Consider the following 21,223-nt stretch of genomic DNA (forward strand, 5'->3'; position numbering starts at 1 on the left):
CTCGCACATGTCATAAATGACGCTCTCTTCTTCGGAACTACAAGAGTATTTGGTTTTATAAAATTAAATTATAATAAAATCAAATAAAAAGCTCAATTAATATCTGATGCCTAAAGAGGAAGGGGGTTGGCTCTATGTCAATACAAAGACCGAAACACAGAGACACCACCTCTCTTTTATCTTTCTTTTTACTTTTATAAGATATATACATACATATAGATAGATATAGATAGACATGGCTCTTTTTAATCTAGTTGATCAAGCTTCAAATTATGGAGCATACCATAATAACACAATGTATGTCATGTGAAGAGTAGTTTAAACTATACATAGTCTACATTATATATATCTAACTTCTTCTTCTTCCTCTTTACTTTACATTGATTGATTGTGATTGATGATTGATAGAAATAAGATTATTCATGTGATATTTGTACCAGCTATTTTATATAGCGCAATCATCTTTTTGAATTATCTTGCCATCCCAGATGCTATTGTTCCATTGGTTACAAAGTTGAATACATTATCACCATACCTTCCATTAACTATTGGTACTCCTATTGCTATTGTTCTCTCACTCTATTATTGCATTTTAAATGTTCAAGTTGGTGTATGTTAAATATTAAAATAGAAAAGACAGATAAAAGATAGATATAGTTATCATATTATGATTTCTTAACATTTTACTTTTTCTATATATATATAGTTGGTAGCAACTGCATGGATTATGGCAGCTAATTATTTAGCAGTTTATACTGAACAACAACTTGGTGCTGATACCCTAAAGTTTGCACTTATTGTTCATATTGCTTCATGGGTCTTTCAATTTATTGGTCATGGTGCCTTTGAAGGTCGTCGTCCAGCCTTACTCGACAACATCTTTCAAGTGTTTATTGCACCATTTTTCGTCACTCTTGAATTACTCTTTGCTTTTGGTTTAATGTCAAAGACTAGAGTTGCTGTTGATAGAAATATTATTCAAAAGAGTAAATAGTTAAAAGAATAGAATAGAATGGAAGAGTAGAAAAGAATGAATCTCAGAGGGAGAGATTAGAGAGATTGGAGATATATTTTAAATTCATTGTATATTTATTAACTTTTCTCTCTTTATTTCTTTTTACTTTTAGTCCAATCAATTAAAAAGAACAAATAATTATTCACCAATCTGTAAACACAAAAAAAAGAATAAACTTCTTTTGAACAACCCATTCATTGTACACAATATAATGCAACCAAAGGTAGGAATGAATATACTGCTGCTGGAAAAAGAGTAAGAAGAAGATGATTGGATTCCAATCCAATTTAGAAGGTTCAAACAAAAAGACAAGAGATTATGTCGCGAGTGACTGTGATCTATTTTTTTTTTTAGGGTTGCAAATAATATGTACATTTTCCACAACACTTTTCGACATAACCTTGGTTGGTTGGTAGGACAAAATGAAAACAAAATAGGGTTCATAATATGTACATTTTAAGAATCAATGAATGGTGAACAACATGGTTATAGGTAAAATAATATACATGTGGTTACACTTTATCTAAACAATTGTGGGTGTACATATCAAAACAATGTGTCATTCACCCACACTCTTATAATTTAAAATTATCAACCACACCCATTACTCTGACGACGATGAACGACAACTATTTAAACTCGGCAACTTTAGGATATTCAAAAAAACATCAACAAATATTTATTTTATTTATTCCATTTATTTATATAATTTAACTTGTAGAGAATGAGAATTTACTCACTCTTTTTAATATTGGTATTTGTCATTGGATTCATTTATGCATCTCAAGATATTCAAGATCCATCATGTGCAGCTGGAGTCAAGGTGGATAGATCTAGAATTGACAAGATTTTAGAGGGTATCTTTATCGACGATGCTCAAAGCTTGAGCGATATCCATGGCAGCAAGTCACTTCTCTTTTTAGCCAAACTCAAGAATATTCCAAACCGTACTTTCCTCCTTTCACTTCCAGTCACCTGGAACCCACAACAATTTGACCAAAAGCCAATCATCAAGTACGAGATTGTCCCCGACAGAAACGGTACTCAGTCGACCATCCAACTCTACGGTTACAACTCTGACACCAAGGTCATCTACATTGCCACTGCCTCTAGTACCGGTGGTGCCGCTTCAGTAGGCCCATACTTCCAATCGAGCAGTGAATTTGTTCCAGTGTGGGGTGTACTCAGTCTCTACTTGGGCATGGATTTTGAAGAATCTACCAACACCATGTACAGTTGTGATTTTGACATTCGTCGTTACCAACCCATTCCAGTTGACAAGGCTGGTCGTCTCAACAACGTCACCATGTTTGCCGGCCGTACCTGTGACGGTGTCCAACACAGCACCGTCCATCAAGAAATCTACGTTGCCGCCTCTAGATCCGACGGTCAACCTGGTAGTCAAGTTCTCAGAGGTCCACTCTCTTGTGTCAACTGTCCAGCCTCTCAATTGACCAACATCTTCAACACTGACGACTATATCCACGGATTCTCATTTGCCAACAACAATAGATTCTACTACTCTACCTCTAATGGTCTCTTTGAGGTACCATTTGGTGGTCAAATTGCCGAACGTCGTCAACTTGGTCTCAGTGCACCAGTCACCGCTATTGCCACCGATTCTATCAATGGTTATGCCTATTATCAAACCGGTAATCAAATCTATCGTGTCAATTTAAATAATAATGAAAATCAATTATTAGTTTAAATCTAATAATTTAAACAAAAAAAAATATATCTCTATCAATCAATCAAACAAATAAATATAATTTAATTTCAAAGTTTGACATATAATGAAACAAAACTTTATATATTTGTAGTTTTTTTTTTATTTTAGGTACTACAAATGACAGTATATATAAAAGGAAACCCAGCAGTAGAAAGTAAGATAGTCATTCCCCCCTCCTCATGAGGGGTACGAAAATTCCCAATGCAACTTCAATTGTTTATTCACAACAAAAAAATAAAAGATATGTTGATTGATGGTAGTTCCAAGATAAATAGAATAAACCAGATTTTCAAAAAAATAAATAAATAAAATCTTGTTTTCCATTATTCTTTTGAATTTATTTCCTTGTAAATTAAAATTATATATATAGTAAATACATTTAAATATATCGAGATTGTTTGATTAAATCGAAGAAAAACAAGATCATCGATTCCTAACATTTTTGGTAAAAAATAATTGATTTAATCAGCTATAAATAAACCAACTTTTTTTCTTTTTTTTGATATAAATTATTTGTTTTTTTTAATCAAACTTTTTAATCAAAATGCTTTTTAGTAATTTTTCTACTTGGGATGATCATTTTTCTTTCCAATTTAATTCAAATATTTATATTAAAAATTTTTAGAATCATTGTCATCAATTGCAAGTTAGTCACCAAGCAAATCAATTTCCAACGATTCTATATTACAAGTTGGTCTATCTAACGATTCTGGTTCCATGGGATCAATAAAGGTCGCTCGTTATTCCCGTATATGCCATATGGACAGGAAAGGAGGATGCAAGGAAAGAAATTGAATAAAGAATTTCAAGACTAGATATTTTTTAAAGCTTAATAATAAATGGTTTATAACGTTTTATTTTTAATTCCTTTTATTAATTATTATTATTATCGACCCACTTCACTTGTTGTTATATACATATATAAATATTTCGAGTAATTATTAAAAATTGATATTATTTAATTCTTGAAAGATTTCAATACAGGTATTGAAATGGTAGAGTGGTGCCAAGAATGTGAAAAGATGCCAAATGGCATGACTGCTTATAAAGTTGTCAAATTTACCAGGGAAGAAACGTTCAGGGAATCGAGTGACATAAAAGACAAGACCAACGGCAAACAAGAGAAACATGACACCGGTTCGAATCATAAATGGCATAGTGTCTTCCAATGGATACAAAGCCAAAAAGTGAATGGTTGGGATAATGCCGCTACCAGCAGTAGCTGAAAACATAAAGGTACGCAATCTATTGTGGTTGGATAGTGCTGGGATGAGAACCAGTACCAATAGACCAATACAAAAGATGCTAATCATTGCCATGTATCCAATCATAAGAGTTGGGTGTTCTCTAAACCCATACAATAGAGGTGGGAAAAAAGAAGCCCCAATTAAAAAGATAATACCAAGATAATCACATAATAGGAATCGATGCCAAGTGTGATAGGTTGTACATCCAATCGTATGCCAAGCAGATGAAAATGCATAACATGTAGCTCCACTCAACAAAAATAAGGTGAATACAGTGATATCACTCCATTGCATATAAGTAGTCTAAAAATAATAAATAAAAAGATAAAAAGAAAAGATAAATTAGAATATAAATAATATTTAATATATTTATGTTTTAATTTACCTTATTGACCAATGTATCGTAGGTGAGAAAAAGAAAATAAATAAGAGGCCATAGATGACTATGGATGTTCCAAAATTCATTGTGTTGTGGAATGAAAATGGATTTAATGGCAAGGGATAATGAAAAGTTGACTCGGTAGCCAGTATGGATATGTTCTCTTTGAAGATACTCGGGAGTTTCTTTAAAGTGTAAACATTGAAACACTTGTTTGGGTTTCTCGTTGTATGTGTTGGTAAGTTCGTCAAAAATAATGCAAGTTGTAGTTGTTGTTGTAGTTGTTGTTGTACTACTAAAAGTTTCCAATAAACTTATAGTGTCGTTGTCGTTATTATTGTCGTTTTCAGCACAACTAGTAGTATAATGATTATCGATAGAAATTGAATTGGAAGAAGTGGAAATACTACGATGTCTTAAATCAGATGCCGAAGTTGATAAATTAATTGTATTACTACTACTACAAGTACTTGTATTTTCGATTACAAATGATGTTGAAGTTGATTTACTAATATTTTTTAATAATATCTTGTTCTCTTGTTCTTCTTCTTCATCATAGTCGTTGTCGTTGTCGTTGTCGTTGTCGTTGTCGTTATCGTTAATATTGTTTATTGATGTTGTTGGCTTTACTATGGTAGTAGTATTACTCTTTGTTTTAATAAAACTAACTAATTTGTAATAATTAAAGTATAGAGAACTGTATACCCCTTTTAAATCCCCGTTCGATATAGGATTATACGACATCTTCTCTTAACTTGCTAGACAACAACAAAAAGTCACCACTGCCCTTTGTGCATACACTCTATTCTATTAATTAATTAATTAATTCTATAATATATATACAAATATATATATATCTATGATTATTCTAAGAGTTGATTTCTAAAATTGGGTTGACTACTGTGACTGTGTGTGAGTGTGAAAACCAACAAACCCAAAAGTTTTAAAGGAAGTATGAGTTGGATAGTGATAGTGGGTAGTGGGGGGTACAATGACGTTTTTTAAATTAAATTTAAAAAATAAAACTATAAAACTTTATATAATGTGTATATGTTTATCCTAAAGTGTAAAAACAACCAAAAAGTGAGTGAGTGAGGAGTAAACGGTAAAAAGTATATGATAAAAAATTTGTTTCCTCTTTTGATTCTGTAATGTCCTTTTGACCCGAGGTTGTACAATTGGAAAAAAAAAGAAAAATTAATTTAAATTAAATTAATTGGGATGGGAAGGTTCGATTTTTTGGGAAGCGAATAAAATTTATTCACTTTTTCATAAATATCTTCTAATTTTCTTTTTTCTTTTTCGTCTGAAGAAAATTAATTTTAAAAATCAAAATATAATGATCTTGTAATTGAATTGAATATGCAAGGGTTATACAAACAAACTATGTTTTAATAATCATTAATAATAATAATAATAATAATAATTGAATTTAAATTTTGTTTTAAAATTACGTAGTTGCAGATTTTGTCGATGAAAAAAAAAACAATCTATCTATCTCTTATCAATCTTTTATCGTATGTGGGTGATTGTTTTTGGATTTCCCCAACATGTATATATATTGAAGGAGGAAGGAGGATGACTTTTAAATTGTACAATTTTGGCTTGGTTTGGTTTGGTTTGGTTTGGTTTGGTTTGGTTTGGTTTGGTTTGGTTTGGTTTATTCTTCAAAGAGTTTGAAGGGACACCACCTACAGATGTTGGTCATTCAAAGATAAATGACATCAGCTTTTTGGTGGTGCAGCACGTCAATCGAATCTTTAAATTATTATTATTATTATTATGCTGTATTAAATAGATTTACAGTAATGGATTAAATTTTAACTGGATTTGCTTTCAACTCTGCTCTTACTCTTTCAAGAGTGATACCAAGTTGATTTTTACCTGATCCATCTCCACCATCACCCCAATAACTATCGTTTACTGTATGTTCGACAAGTGTCTAAATTAAATCAGATCTTAATATCATTGATGATGATGAATCAATTCATTATGTATATTCATTCACTTACAGCATCACCAGTACCAAGAAGGACTTCTCTAATTTCAGCATTCTGTTTAAACTTTTCCAATACTACATCATACATGATCTCATCTTTTACAGTCTCCCAATCTTTTCTTAGAGGATGTGCTCTACTTCTACCCAACCTTGCAGAGTCACCTGGTGTTTTACAGTCTCGAATCTTTTGAAAGTATTCTGGTGTTGCTTCAAACTTCATTGCCTATAATATATTATATTGTGATTAGTATACTCTAGCTTGTAGTATAGTTCATTCGTTCGTCCATTCTACAACATCATCATACCTGAAAATAATGTTCACTCGTAGTCCAAGAGTGACCAGCTATATACACTCTATGCTTTGAAAAGTTTGAAAAGCATCCATAGGCATCTGATTCTCTATAAAAGTTGATTACTCGTTTCGACATTTTCTATATCTATCTATCTATCTATATGATGTTCTGTGTATTATTTGTTTAATGAAAAACTAAAACTACTCCAACCAATGTAGCATTTATAAATTTTGTTTGTTCCAAAAACTTGGAAAAATCAAAGATATCTTTTTTATGAGAACTCCTTTACCCGAGCAAAAGAGAGATTAAGGAAAATAATTAAACTAATATATTTTAATATTAACATTTGCACCTACTTGTATCTAGCAGTAGTATGGGAGGCAGAGAATAGTCTATATAATATATTATAGGATTGAGCAAATTAAAAAATAAGTGTTATATATTAAATATAATATGATAGCTTTGTTAGAGGTTAGGCTAGCTCCAAGAAACAAAGCAGATAGCCCCGCTCTTTGTTTTCTTTGCAAACAAGGTGATGACTGGTGCTGCTGATTTTGAAAGCATGTGACTATGGTCACATTTCAACTCTAATCTATGAATCCAACAACGTTGTATTTATATATTTCACCATCCTATTATGTTATGACTAATTGGTTTCCTCGATTTGGAAGAGGTCGTTTACCAAATGTCATCAAGGAACAAGACCAAATTGACCAAAAAACCGACCAAAGTTAACTTTGGGTATATCTTTGGCAAGAAAAACAACTATCAACTAGACGAAAATATAAATTAGATTAGATATTATTTATTAATGAAAATAATACTTGTACCAACATTCAACCATAATTATTATAACAATTGTTCACCAATAATAATTAATATTATTTATATATTTATTTATTAGCAGTGACATTTTTTTCTTTTAACAAGTCAACTTTTTTATATTTATATTCTTGAAACCATTAATTACAAGTACTCTAATACCGCACTATGTTAATAAGCTAGCGCCAACACACAAAAGCAATAGATAATATGAAAAAGATTGTAAAAATGGTTGGTGGTACCCAATTTGGTAAATACCATCCATTTTGTAGGTTTTCTTGGTATTGGAATCGTTCAAATAGAATTCGATCAAAGTCATGTGGTTGTAGGTATTGTTGTTTATGTTGATGATATTGTTGTTCATGTTGATGATATTGTTGTTCATGTTGTTGTTGATGATGTTGACGTTGATGTTGTTGTTGTTGTTGGTATCGACGTTGTTTTTGGTGGTACCGATGTTGTTCATATTGTTGTTGCTCATCTTGTTGTTCATATTGATGTTGATGTTGATGTTGATGTTGATGTAGTTGATTTTCTATTTTGTTGGGATCATAGATGATGTTTGCTATTGGTGTTGTCGTTGTCGTTGTATTGGGTATCGATGTTGTTGTTGTTGTTGCTGGTGCTAATGGCATTGTTGGTATCAATGTTGTTGTTGTTGGTGTTGTTGGAGTTGTTGATAGCATTGTTTTTAATAGTTGTGGTTTTGTTTTTTTTTGTTTTTTTGGTTTGGCTGTGGTTGATGTTTGATTTCTTGATGGTATTGATTTTTGTTGGTATGGTGGACCAGTAAGAGTTTTAAAAAGATAGTTGAATATTCTTTGAGGGTCATTGCCAAACTCAAAACCAGAGAATTCCAAGTTATCTAGTATCAGTTTTTTGAGGTATCCATCAATTAAAGGCGGAAAAACATAATCGTTGACACCAGTCTGAAACGCCAAAAGTGTTATAGTCAGCACACCCATTCTCATGTCATGAGCCCATTCATCTTGAGATTTCCAATTAGGTAGTGCCATACGTGACATCTTTTCAAGCTCCAATTCAACAGATTCTTTTTGAATCAGTCTTTCTTGTGTCAGGTCGCTCAAACGCTCACCATGAATGTATACGATTCTAGTAATTAGTTTAGACAATATAATGATGTTTTCGATATTGGTTTCAGTTGGTGGGTATCGAGTGGTGTTGTATTTTCTAATACTATTCTTTTCGAGGTATTGTGTCAGTTTGGGTGTATCCCAAACAACGTCTTTTTGTTGCCCGGTCAGTCCAAAGTAGATATTATAGGTGTATTGTAACTTGTGACCAATGTCTGGCATATTACGTGGGATCTCTTTATGAATCTTGACCAAGGTTTCCTTGACCATATTGGCCAATGGACCACGTCCATAGCCAGACAAACCAATGACATATGCCGCCACAACGAGTAGAGATGTCATAACCATGTAGGATGGTGGTAGACCAGGTTCTATCAATTCAAACATTTCGGATCCAATAATACTAAAAGCTCTATCAAAGTCATCTTGTCCATTTCCAGTTTGTATGACTCTATATGATCCATCCATCTGATCAAGTTGGATCATTTGCTCCACTATCAAGTTTGCAAATACAATAAAGTAAGGTGTTATATCTGCTTTGTTTCTTCCAGTGCTAGATGAACCTCTAACAAACCCAGCATCTTTGAGGTATTGTCCAAGTGTAGCTTCGGTCCAATGTTTAGAGGTATCAACATTTTGTACATCAATCACATTACCATAGTTGTAGATGTGGTTGTGTTCATCGTTGACTCCCTCAATCTCTCCTAGTTCATATTTCGGTACTCTATCTTTTTTCTTTTTCTTTTTATTCTTTTTCTTCTTTGTTGTTGATCTTAATTGTAGTATCGATTTGATTAGATTAGTCAATTGTATGAATATAAAATTATTACTTATAAAATAAAACATACACATTCGTAGTAGTTGAGGTTGAAGTAACAGATGTATTCTGCTGATCATCATCATCATCATCAACATTGATTTGTGATCGATCTACTGTGTTCAATACAGTGCTGTCATTATTCATCTTTTTAAAGTCTTGTAACAATTATAATTAAAGGTTCTGTTATTATTATTATTATTAAGGAATACCTAGCTAGATTCTACAGACAATGATGAAGCTAACATTGACCATGATCTCGATTGTTGATGCACTCGAAAATATTAGTATTTTTAACCAAAAATATCTTCTAGAGCCAGACGTCTCAACTATAACAAGTTTTCATCATGGATGGCAATTAATCGGATTGAATTATTCTATATATTTCGAACTTCAAGTTTTTGTCTTTCTACAAAGTTTTTTTATTTTATTTTATTTTTTTTTTAATATATGTCACTATTACAATGTTAAAGTTAAAGAGTGTGACAACAACTCAACTATTTCAAAGAGTTAATATTATATTATACAACATGAAGACTATAGGAAAACAACACAGTGAATAGCTACAGAATAGGTGAGATAGAATTATGCGGTTCTCTCTATCACCTGGTCAGCTCCGGTCAAGGCAGGTAGTACTATTTATTAGGTTAGATATTCGATCAAGTAGTATAGCGTGGAAGTCTCATTATCAAGTTTACTTGAAATATATCAATTTAAGGAAAGATGAGATCTTTGTAATAACTCGTCATTTGGTGTCTTCCTCTTCTTCATCTTCTCATTTCATACGATCATACGATTATTTATACCTTCCAATGTTAATTGAAGATGATGACGGTAGGATGTGGCAGTACAATACGTAGTGGAACTTCAACTAACACCAGTTACCATCACCAAAGGAGTAATATTCTGGATCCTTGGTTGCTGGGTTCGGCTCTCGATGAGTACTGTATTCTCCAACGTGTACGAGGTGAGAACGTCGAGTCTTTCTGGTGAAGAGTGATGATGGATGGGTATCAACCGATTGTTCAAGTTCCTTTGGACCGACACCTAGAATCGCATTGGTGTACCAGCTACGACCTTAAAAGAGGTAAAGTCCAAATACCACACTATCCATGTGAAGTATCTCATCTCGTTGGATTGGCCCCTACCATTTCAGAAAAGGCTGACTCGCGAGGTTATGTGCTTCATCACATCAATAAGGGTATGTTATTTAAAAAAAAAAAGAACAAAATGGTACATCTTTATCTTGACTAACCATTTATCTTATTAGTGCAAAGAGATCATCTCGAAAATAAATTCATATGCAAATGAGACGGAATAGGACATCCAATCTATCGTTGTGGAGCTTGGGTTGGAAGAATTAAACCAGATTAGATCGGCTGGGTCGGTAAATCTCCACTTGGAACGGGTATTGACCTCGAGACAGGTATATTACGGGTGTTGTATTGAGTGTAAGTCACTGCATCGTTGATTCGGTCAAGACTGAGCTTGAAGTTGTACCCCATAACACTTTTGGCCAGTTTCTGTTCTTTGCTGTGCTGGTGTACAAAACAACTCTACCCGGAAGCTATTAAAGTGTTTATCAAGCAAACAGTGATTCCAGAAATGAAATCTAAAGAGGAATCTTCCAAAAACAATCGATATCAACAAAGACAACAACAAAAAAAAGAAAAGTAGGGACAGAGGCTGTCACCAATCTCGGCAATGATGATGATGATGATGACGACGAAACCAACAACAACAATAATGAAAACAACAACAACAACAACAACAAAGTTATAAGGTGTCGCTGCCAAAAGGGAGATTGTACAACCTGTACTTGTGGAGAGGAAAATCAAAAATGCAACTCCAAATGTAACTGTCAATGTAATACCAACAAGAAAATCAAGAATTTCTTATATTACCAAGTACAAACCACTTTTCCTATCAACAATCTGTTTCAATTGGTAAATATATTATTTTGATTTATTACATGTAAAACTTTTGTAATTATATTTATTTATTAATTTACCTTTTTTTAGAATACAATTGAAATACAAGATGGAGATATTTAATGTTGGATATTAATATAACCACCGCATTGCAATGATATAGTGTACATTATTATTCTTCTTATTTTTCAAGTTGTGAGAATATATTTAATGGCGCTTCCTATCAACTTTTGTCTGTTATCAACCATTCTCCCCAACAAATTACAGGAATTTACATTTGAAGGTACCAATTATCAATTTAAATATCCTTCGACCCTTCTTTTCATCGACTATGGCACAATCAGCTCTATATTCAGAGATACCATTCCATCATCTGTCATCGAGTAGGATCTAAAAAAATGATCACATTAGATCCAAAAGAATTGAATTTGTAAGTTATTGTTTCATAAAAATGGTTTATTCATTCAATTTGATAAATCTGGAAAGGTAAGTAGTAGTACAACAGACAAACCAACCCAATAAATATTTATCATATTACAACAACCTAATTATCTCTTTTTTTTTTTTTTTTTTTTTTTTTCTTCAAGAACCCAAGTTGAACTGCAAGTTCACCATTTGTTTTTTTATTATTAATTTAATTATTATTATTAAAACACGAACAACCAACAACAACAACAACAAGATGAATAGTGGTAGTTAGCATTAGTTAGCTATTCTCCTCCTCGTATATACAGATAGAACAAGAAAAAGATGATTCAACAACAACAAATAGATGAAATCAGTGAAGTAGAGCAGACATTTGAAAATGCTTTTACTGTTGTTGATGATGATGATGATCATGTGTATGTTTAATAGAATAGAAGATACTCATATATATACACTCAATATACAAAATATTTATATAAATACAATATCTCATAATGATATTAACTTTTAATCTTTTTTATCTACTTTTATTAATAAATTAAAGATCAACTACAACATCAACATCAACAATAGGAGGAGAAGAAAAGAAGAAAAAGAAAAAGAAAAAGAATAAGAAGAAAAAGAATAGTAGTTTTGTAGAACCTGGTGGTGAGGGAATAGGTTATGGTAATGAAGACAACCACACCTACAACTATGGTAATGTTATCAATGTAAAAGGTGTTGATACTTCCAAGCATTGGACTGAAGCTACTCTTGGACAATACCTAACCGATGCAGGGTTTGTTAGAAGTTCAGACAAATCTTCAAGTAACAAGGCAAAGATAACACCATTCTACATTCAATTTATAAACAGGGTGACACAACACCCCGAACCAATTGAAGGATTTGGTCCTTTGCATCTTAGTGGACATGGTCAAACCGACTTTGACAATGCATTCAACTTGATTGCTTCTGAAGAGATTGGATTAGTGATTGAAAGTCGCCCACCCTCTTACTCTATTATGACTACATTACTTGTCGTTGCAGCCTATGTCGTTGGGTTTCCTGGTTATGGTCATGGTTCACACCTTCCAAACACGGTAAAGAAAACATTGGTCAAGATGAACCGAGAGATTCCACGTAATCTACCAGACCTTGCAATCAAGATTCAGTATACTTGGAATAGATACTATGGTCTACCCGATCAACAAAGAACCATCGTTTGGGACAAGGAAAAGATGACTCACTACCTGCTCAACAACTCTGTCAGAAAGTTTAGTACAACCAAGTACCCACAAACAGAGGAACATCTTGGTCATATCAGAATGTTGTGTATCATGGTTATGACTTTTGTTGTCAAGAATACTTGTTGTCGTACCACCAAAAAACCACCAATGAAAGATAAAGAGCCCATCGCATCGATCATTGAAAAGATGTGTCGTATGGTCATACCACATAGCAATACAAAGGATAAAGAATATAATAGTTGTGCCGACTGTCGTCGTTTAAAATCTCCACCAGATGAAGATTGGGAGACAGACATGAAGATATTTGCACTTTGTGCTTGTCTTTTGGCATTTGAAACAGGTATCTCCAACTATATCTATCCTCCATTGATTGAACATTTAAAAGAAGAGTTGTTGGAAAATTTGGAGTATCCAATCTACGAATCAGATGCCAATTCTCTCCTATACCAACTTTTTGACCTCATTAGCAAAAATAATGATAACCCAATCATCCAAAAGATCAGAAATAATAAAAAAAAATAAAGAATCAAAGTTGAAATAAGCATGAAGTTCAAGAAAATCAAGATTTCAATTTGTTTTTTTTTTTTAACAAACATCAACACCTACAAGACCAAAAGTGAATAGAAAAGGTTAGCTATTGTGTAGTTTAATATCGATATGTATTACAGATACTATCTCTCAAGAACAAAAAGCTTACAAGATGATTCAACTCATTCGACAAGTAAATAAAATGGTCAACCAAGATAATGAAGTGGTCAAGGTAGATCTCAATGAAACTGATGATACTTTGACTCATAAAATGTATGTTTAAATAGATATTAATATCTATTCCATCAATATGATATTAACATACTATCTCTCTCCCTCTATTGATTTATTAGATCAACAACAACTGAAAAGAAGAAGAAAAAGAATAAGAACAAGAATAGAAAGAAAAAGAAGAAATCTCCTTTGGATGAACCTAGTACATTGAATGATGAACTCAACTATACCTACAACTATGGTAATGTTATCAATGTAAAGGTTGATACATCCAAACCTTGGACTGAAGCAACATTGGGAAAATACCTCAAAGACTCTGGTTTTGTTAAAGGTTCATACAACACTCCAAGTAACAAAGCTCAAATGACTCCATTCTATGTAAAGTTTGCAAACAAGTTGTTGTCAAGATCATTGTCTCAATTAAGTAATTGTCTCATATCATTCCCTCTACCTGAAGCTGGTAATGGTAAAGATGACTTGGAAAAGGCCTATGACAGTATTGGATCACCAATGTTTGAAGGAATAATGCTTCCCTTTTTACCTCCATCAGACATGATGATGGGAACTTTGCTTGTTGTCGCTGCCTATGTAATGGGTTTTCCTAGATTTGGTAGAGGGTCGATTCCAGATGTAATCAAAACTACTCTTGTACAGTTTTGCTCCGAGATACCAAGAGATCTACCAGACCTATCTGCCAAGATTAAAGATACCTTTAATAGATTCTTTGGTCACGTAGATAATCAATTAAAGGTTGTTTGGGACAAGAATACAATGACACAATACCTACTCAACAATGGTATTAGAAAGTATAGTACAACAAAGTATCCACCAGCTCAAGATAACTTTAACATTATCATAGAGTTGTGTAGAATGATCAAGAAAACAATCATTAGAAGCAATCCGGATAATTATATCCGTAGATTTACACAAGAAACATCTTTGGAGTTGGTCAATGTAATACCAAACGAAACTGTTGAATCTGCACTAGATAGACTTGGTCGTATGTCTGTTCCATCTTGGAACCCTGAAAAAGGTTGGCCTCTTGATCAGACATTGAGACAATGTATTCTTGGTGTCACACTTTTGGCATTTGAAACCGGAGTTGTCAACTATATTCATCCGGGATTGATTGATGGTTGTATTAAAAAAGAGATTGTGGCTGTTTTAGAATTTCCTTGTTTTGACGACGTGGATGACCTTCCCACTGCATCCAACCGAATCAATTCTATTCTGGCTGATGTTATCATTAATCATGTCTACTATATTGAAGAATTTAAAAAGTTTGTAGATCAAGATACTTTTGATTATTGTCCAACTCGTTTAAATATTAATTACAGTGATGATGATTAAATATAAATCAATAATTAATTGTATTTAAATAATCCAAAAGATTCAACAACAATAAAAAGTAAAATAAAATCACCATTTCCCTTTAAAGGTCAATAAATTAAATGTCAATTGTTAGAGCTATATTTTTCATTTTTCAATTACTATCTATATATTCATATATCTATATATTATTATAATTATATCCCTCTCAAACTAATTATATATTTACCAAGTATCTATATAGTTATTTCAGACGTATGATAGTACCACATTGGAATGTAATGGCAGAGTGACAGATGATACTAGGAATTTCCCTTGCAGCCTTTCAAGCAGGTGTAGATTTTGGATAATTTAGAATTCCCACATTTCCAGTCATGATATACTACATCATTTGAAAGAATTAACAATTATCTTGTTGAAGTATTTGACAATTACATTGTCCCTACAAATCAAAAAAAATTAAAAAAAGGAAAGAAATAAATAAGTACACAAAGATTTATTTATTATTTTTAAATAAAGTATTTTATAATTGATATTCATTTCTAATGTTGAGCCAACCAATCTCTCTGAAATGGGCATACTCTAATCCATTCAATATATTAAAACTAGCAGTATTTCAACTACTTCTTTTTCTTTTTTTATTTATTCAACAAATTTATAATTGATATTGGTTTCTCATGTCGAGTAATCCAGTCTCTCTGAAATGAGCATACTCCAATCCATTCAATATATCTGGTTGGAGACAATCAACGATTAATGGAGGGTAAACATAATCTTTGATACCAGTCTGGAATGCTGTATAGCATGCATTTTGAGCCAACATTCTTAAGTCCTCTGTCCACTGTATTTCTTTGTTGTAATGGGGTAATACCATACGACCCATCTTGTAAATAGCTTCTTGAACAGTATCCATGTCAGTGATCACTTCTACCTTTTTTGGCTTGGCATATTTGACGACTCGACCAATTGCCATTTTGCAATAGCTAAAGATGATGGCAATATTGCTTTGAGTAGGCAGACGAACATCGTTTTTAAACTTTCTAACAGTGTTGTTGAGGAGGTAGTTGGTCAACATTTCTCTGTCCCATTTAACCGTTCTTTGTTGATCCACCAGACCATGGAATCTATTGTAGATGAACTGAAGCTTGACACAGAGATCTTGTCCATTTCTTGGTATCTCCCGGTTCATCTTGACCAGCACAAGCTTCACTCTAGTGAACTGTCAAAATCAGTTGGACCATTTCCAATCAGTTTAACCTTCATAATGGTTGATTCACAATGATAGAGTCTGGCATATTGTGACATCATCTTGTTTGTCAAATGGATGAAAAGTGGTGTTACCATTGCTTTGTTTCTTGGAGTGTCGGAAGAACCTTGAATAAAACCAGCTGCCTTGAGGTACTCTCCAAGAGTTTGTTCATCCCAATGTTTGGTAATATCAACACCCTTGACATCGACAACATTACCATAGTTGTAGACATAGTCCTTTTCATCGGACAAGCCTTTTACAAATTCACCAGGTCCAAAGTAAGAGGCCTTTTTTAAAACACTTGATCTCTTTTTAAATTGTTGTTGAGTTGGTTGTGTTTGTTCTTTTTCTTTTTCTTCTTTTTCTCTCCTGCTGTTGTTCTTTTTAAAAGAAATAAAATAGAAGAAGAAGAAAGGAAAAAGTTAAAATCAAAAATGATAATATAGAGATGTGATGAATAAATAAAATATTAAACATACACATTATCTGCGGTAGTAGTATCTGAAGTTGAAGTACTAGTACTTTTTACATCTACGTTAACTTTACAGTCAACAAGATAACCATCATCACCTTTGAATATATATTTGTAATTCTCCATTATCTGTTTAAAAAAATTATAATTGTGATTCCCTAATGATGATAATGATAATGATGATCAAGAGAAGAAGTAGATGGTCACCATCAGCTTTTTTTCTTTTCGATTTTTTGAGTTTACAGTTGGGCCAAAAAAAAAATTAGATCAACCAAAAAAAAAAAATACATGTACAATGATGTTTTCTTGTTGTTTAGGTTGTTGTTTAGGGTGTTGTTGGTATTGTCAATGATCATATTCATCAATTAATTTACACAATGCAATGATACGATCTGTATTTCTTTTAGTTGGTGGGTATCGAGTATTACTGTATTTTCTAATCGTGTTGTTGAGTAGGTATTGTGTTAACTTTGATTTGTCCCATACAATAGATTTGTGTTGATCGGGTACACTAAAATAGATTAGATAAATAGATTGAATTTTGATACCGAGGTCTGGATCGTTTCGAGGTATCTCTTGGTTCATTTCAACAAGTCTGTGCTTCACTGTTGAGAATCTAATTTTAAGTTACTGTCTTTATGATCGTTTTCTCGAGAATCAATCGTTGTTGTAGTCATCATAGTCACTGCTATCATCAAATAATTGATCTGTTTCTGTGTGATTGAATGTACCATGCTTGTAATAATGATATGTATACTTTCTAGTTTTGAACATTATGTATATCAATGCAAGAATGAGGGGTATGATACCAAACAAAATGACTGCTACAACACTCACTACTGATTGAAAGAAAAATAGTAATGGTGATAATGTCTGTAGAACTGAATCACACTTTCTCTGATTCCATTAGATTTTATCTGTAATGTTGTAGTGTTATGCATCTCGTTGCTAGAAACAAAATGATCATGATCTACTTTTTTTTCAAACTATAGTTGCCGAAAAAAAAGATATGAATACTAATTTATTTATTTATTTATTAAAAATATATTCTACTCCATCTTTTTGCTGAGGTCCCTGCTTTGGATAATGAGAGATAAAATCTGATCATATTTATCTTTGGGACCATCAACAGAGTCAAAGATTGGAAATTCAAGATACTTCAATATATCTTTCTTCAAGCAACTATCGATCAATGGAGGATAGACATAGTTGTTGGTGACACCAGTTTGAAATGCAAAAAGTGTTACCATCAATAATGCTTGTGATAAACATTGAAACCATTCTGATTCCTCACTATGCCAAATGGGATATACTACTCGACCCATTTCTTGAAGTGCTGTTTCAATGGTATCACCTTTTTTCAATCCAAATGTTTTAGAGTCATAGTTTTTGATTGTGTTTCTATTTACTAGATGTGTAATATATTTACACATCACAAAAATCCGATTCATATTTTCCTCTGTTTGTGGATATCTAGTGGTACTGTATTTTCTAATACTGTTTCCAAGGAGGTATTTTGTCAACATGGATTGATCCCATACAACATGATTGTGTTGATCAACTTGAGCATAAAATAGATTGAGAGAGTAATGAATCTTGACCAATAGGTAGTGTCCTCCACGTGGTATCTCTGAGTTCATCTTGACCAATGTATGCTTGACAATGTTTGGGTAGTGGACCAGCTCCAAATCCAGGTAGACCCATAATATAGGCTGCAACTACAAACAGAGTTGTCATGGTGGTATAGGATGGTGGTAATCTTGGTTGAGTCTTTTCAAACAATTCAAATGATCCAATGGCAGACAATGCATTTTCCAAGTCAATCTTTCCATTTCCAGTTAGTTTGAGACGTTTAAAGGGATGACTATTACAGATACCATTGACGCAACTAATAAGCTGTCCCAACTTGTCTGAGAATTGAATGAAATTTGGTGTAATTTGAGCCTTTTTACTTGCTGAGCTAGCCGAACCTCTTACAAAACCAGCATCCTTTAAATATTGACCCAATATTTCTTCATTCCATGGTTTAGAGGTATCAACACCTTTTACATTGACGACAGGACCATAGTGGTAATGGAAATTTTGTTCATCATTGACACCTTCAACAATTGTACCTGGTTCAATAAACCCAATCTTTTTTCTCTTTGTAATTCGTTCATTCTTCTTCTTTTTCTTTTCCTCTGTTTTAGTAGTAGTAGTTGATGTAGTAGAAGTTGTTGTAGTCGTAGTTGTAATTCTTTAGATTTAAAGTGAGATTAGTATTAAATAAAATAGAGGAGAAACATATTTATCTTATAAATAATTTATTTATTGATACTTACAAATCGGTACAAGTATTTGTTAAAGTTGAAGAAGAAGAAGAAGATTGGTCTTGACTATTCGTTTTAATATTTTTGTCACTTTCATCTTCCTCATCGTTAATGTTCAATACATCTAAATGTTTAACTGCAATTAATTCAAGTGAGCAATTATCTTTCTTGTTCTTGTTCTTGTTTTTCATTATGATTAGATAATTAAATATATAGATAATTGATGAGATAGAGAGATATAGAGATAGAGGATGTAAACAGATAATTGATGAGAGTGTAACTAACATAATGAAGAACAACTCAAGCAGTCATCACTTTTGTTTTTTCCAATTTTTCAATTTTTAATTTTCCAGGTTGCAGTTGAGGGAAAGGAAAAAGACTTGAGAAGATATTTTATCTCATCATCACCCTTCAACTTATTTTATTGTCAATTTTCTAAAAATACAAAGTTTATTAATTTTTGTAAAAATGATAAAAAGAAGATAGGATTATTTTAGAGAAGGAGAGATAAAATCTGAGAGTGTGGAACTGAGGGATCATCATCATAATCAAAGACTGGAAATTCTAGATGTCTCAAGATAAATGTTTTAAGACAACTATTGATCGATGGTGGATAGACATAGTTGTTGATTCCAGTTTGAAATGCCAAAAGTGTTGCCATAAATAAAGCTTGTGATAAATTCTCGGACCATCCCTCATCACTATCCCAAAAAGGTAGAATGGCACGACCCATCTCTTGAAGTGCAGATTCAATTGACTCGTCTTTTTTAAATAATGTATCAATGTCATAATCTTTGATTGTATTCTGGTAGACCGTATATGTAATAAATTTACATGACATTAGAACAAGAGTTATGTTTGCTGAGTTGGTGGATACTTGGTGGTACTGTATTTTCTAATACTGTTTCCAAGGAGAAACTTTGTCAACATGGATTGATCCCATACAACGTCGTAGTGTTGATCGACTTCAGCATAAAATAGATTGAGAGAGTAATGAATCTTGACCAATAGGTAGTGTCCTCCACGTGGTATCTCTGAGTTCATCTTGACCAATGTATGCTTGACAATGTTGGGTAGTGGACCAGCTCCAAATCCAGGTAGACCCATAATATAGGCTGCAACTACAAACAGAGTTGTCATGGTGGTATAGGATGGTGGTAATCTTGGTTGAGTCTTTTCAAACAATTCAAATGATCCAATGGCAGACAATGCATTCTCCAAGTCAATCTTTCCATTTCCAGTTAGTTTGAGACGTTTAAAGGGATGACTATTACAGATACCATTGACACAACAAATAATTTGTCCTAACTTGTCTGAGAATTGAATGAAATTTGGTGTAATTTGAGCCTTTTTACTTGCTGAGCTAGCCGAACCTCTAACAAAACCAGCATCCTTTAAATATTGACCCAATATTTCTTCAGTCCATGGTTTAGAGGTATCAACACCTTTTACATTGACGACAGGACCATAGTGGTAATGGAAATTTTGTTCATCATTGACACCTTCAACAATTGTACCTGGTTCAATAAACCCAATCTTTTTTTTCTTTGTAATTCGTTCATTTTTCTTCTTCTTTTTCTTTTCTTCTTTTTTAGTAATAGTTGTTGTAGTTGTAGTAGAAGTTGTTGTATTTGTAATTCTTTTGATTTAAAGTGAGATTAGTTTTAAATAAATAATAAAAGAGTAGAAAGAAACATATTTATCTTTTAAATACATTTATACTTACAAATCGGTACAGGTATTTGTTAAAGTTGAAGTTGAAGAACAAGAAGAAGATTGTTCTTGACTATTTGTTTTAATAGTGTTGTCACTTTCATGATCATGATGATCGTCGTCATCGTCGTTGATGTTCAATGAATCTAAATGTTTTACTGCAATTAATTCAAGTGAGCAATTATCTTTCTTGCTCTTGTTCTTGTTTTTTATTATGATTGATATTTAAATAGATAATAAAGAGATAGTTAATTATGAGAGATAGAGATAGAGATAGAGTATATAAACAGATAATTGATGAGAGAGTGTAATTAATAATGAAGAGCAACTCAACCAAGTCATCTCTTTTGTTTTTTTCCAATTTTTCAATTTTTAATTTTCCAGGTTGCAGTTGAGGGTAGAAAAAAAAAT

At 32.5% G+C, this 21,223-nt stretch overlaps 9 protein-coding genes across 9 annotated transcripts; 5 read left to right on the forward strand and 4 right to left on the reverse strand.

Moving 5' to 3' along the window:
* Positions 1 to 235: 235 nt before the first annotated feature.
* DFA_11191 (uncharacterized protein) lies at positions 236 to 1,153 on the forward strand (the record flags this gene model as incomplete). Its single annotated transcript, XM_004350084.1, has 4 exons — positions 236 to 297; positions 454 to 610; positions 707 to 986; positions 1,128 to 1,153. 4 exons carry the CDS (start codon positions 236 to 238, stop codon positions 1,151 to 1,153), a joined length of 525 nt encoding a protein of 174 aa, XP_004350134.1.
* Positions 1,154 to 1,739: 586 nt separating this feature from the next.
* On the forward strand, positions 1,740 to 3,395 carry DFA_11192 (uncharacterized protein; the record flags this gene model as incomplete). Its single annotated transcript, XM_004350085.1, has 3 exons — positions 1,740 to 2,717; positions 2,853 to 2,898; positions 3,370 to 3,395. 3 exons carry the CDS (start codon positions 1,740 to 1,742, stop codon positions 3,393 to 3,395), a joined length of 1,050 nt encoding a protein of 349 aa, XP_004350135.1.
* A 290-nt stretch (positions 3,396 to 3,685) lies between these two features.
* On the reverse strand, positions 3,686 to 9,542 carry DFA_11193 (uncharacterized protein; the record flags this gene model as incomplete). The annotated part of the gene is given in 10 exon segments (XM_004350086.1): positions 3,686 to 4,294; positions 4,377 to 5,018; positions 5,110 to 5,172; positions 6,196 to 6,312; positions 6,383 to 6,592; positions 6,675 to 6,768; positions 7,019 to 7,054; positions 7,385 to 7,434; positions 7,679 to 9,407; positions 9,427 to 9,542. The coding sequence occupies 10 exon segments, from the start codon at positions 9,540 to 9,542 to the stop codon at positions 3,686 to 3,688; spliced, it is 3,666 nt and encodes a 1,221-aa protein (XP_004350136.1).
* Positions 9,543 to 9,630: 88 nt separating this feature from the next.
* DFA_11194 (uncharacterized protein) lies at positions 9,631 to 11,607 on the forward strand (the record flags this gene model as incomplete). Its single annotated transcript, XM_004350087.1, has 4 exons — positions 9,631 to 9,749; positions 10,114 to 10,229; positions 11,179 to 11,341; positions 11,520 to 11,607. The coding sequence occupies 4 exons, from the start codon at positions 9,631 to 9,633 to the stop codon at positions 11,605 to 11,607; spliced, it is 486 nt and encodes a 161-aa protein (XP_004350137.1).
* A 469-nt stretch (positions 11,608 to 12,076) lies between these two features.
* On the forward strand, positions 12,077 to 13,500 carry DFA_11195 (uncharacterized protein; the record flags this gene model as incomplete). Its single annotated transcript, XM_004350088.1, has 2 exons — positions 12,077 to 12,168; positions 12,297 to 13,500. The coding sequence occupies 2 exons, from the start codon at positions 12,077 to 12,079 to the stop codon at positions 13,498 to 13,500; spliced, it is 1,296 nt and encodes a 431-aa protein (XP_004350138.1).
* A 208-nt stretch (positions 13,501 to 13,708) lies between these two features.
* Positions 13,709 to 15,090, forward strand: DFA_11196 (uncharacterized protein; the record flags this gene model as incomplete). Its single annotated transcript, XM_004350089.1, has 2 exons — positions 13,709 to 13,779; positions 13,860 to 15,090. The coding sequence occupies 2 exons, from the start codon at positions 13,709 to 13,711 to the stop codon at positions 15,088 to 15,090; spliced, it is 1,302 nt and encodes a 433-aa protein (XP_004350139.1).
* A 634-nt stretch (positions 15,091 to 15,724) lies between these two features.
* Positions 15,725 to 18,115, reverse strand: DFA_11197 (uncharacterized protein; the record flags this gene model as incomplete). The annotated part of the gene is made up of 6 exons (XM_004350090.1): positions 15,725 to 16,207; positions 16,327 to 16,698; positions 16,800 to 16,888; positions 17,165 to 17,301; positions 17,628 to 17,738; positions 17,949 to 18,115. 6 exons carry the CDS (start codon positions 18,113 to 18,115, stop codon positions 15,725 to 15,727), a joined length of 1,359 nt encoding a protein of 452 aa, XP_004350140.1.
* A 232-nt stretch (positions 18,116 to 18,347) lies between these two features.
* DFA_11198 (uncharacterized protein) lies at positions 18,348 to 19,386 on the reverse strand (the record flags this gene model as incomplete). Its single annotated transcript, XM_004350091.1, has 2 exons — positions 18,348 to 19,026; positions 19,112 to 19,386. 2 exons carry the CDS (start codon positions 19,384 to 19,386, stop codon positions 18,348 to 18,350), a joined length of 954 nt encoding a protein of 317 aa, XP_004350141.1.
* A 206-nt stretch (positions 19,387 to 19,592) lies between these two features.
* DFA_11199 (uncharacterized protein) lies at positions 19,593 to 21,154 on the reverse strand (the record flags this gene model as incomplete). The annotated part of the gene is made up of 4 exons (XM_004350092.1): positions 19,593 to 19,861; positions 20,002 to 20,738; positions 20,826 to 21,013; positions 21,101 to 21,154. 4 exons carry the CDS (start codon positions 21,152 to 21,154, stop codon positions 19,593 to 19,595), a joined length of 1,248 nt encoding a protein of 415 aa, XP_004350142.1.
* Positions 21,155 to 21,223: the final 69 nt, after the last annotated feature.

This window comes from Cavenderia fasciculata, assembly GCF_000203815.1.
Source record: "Cavenderia fasciculata unplaced genomic scaffold Scf_EUAJFUG02HR96I-5, whole genome shotgun sequence".
Taxonomy (NCBI): Eukaryota; Evosea; class Eumycetozoa; order Acytosteliales; family Cavenderiaceae; genus Cavenderia; species Cavenderia fasciculata.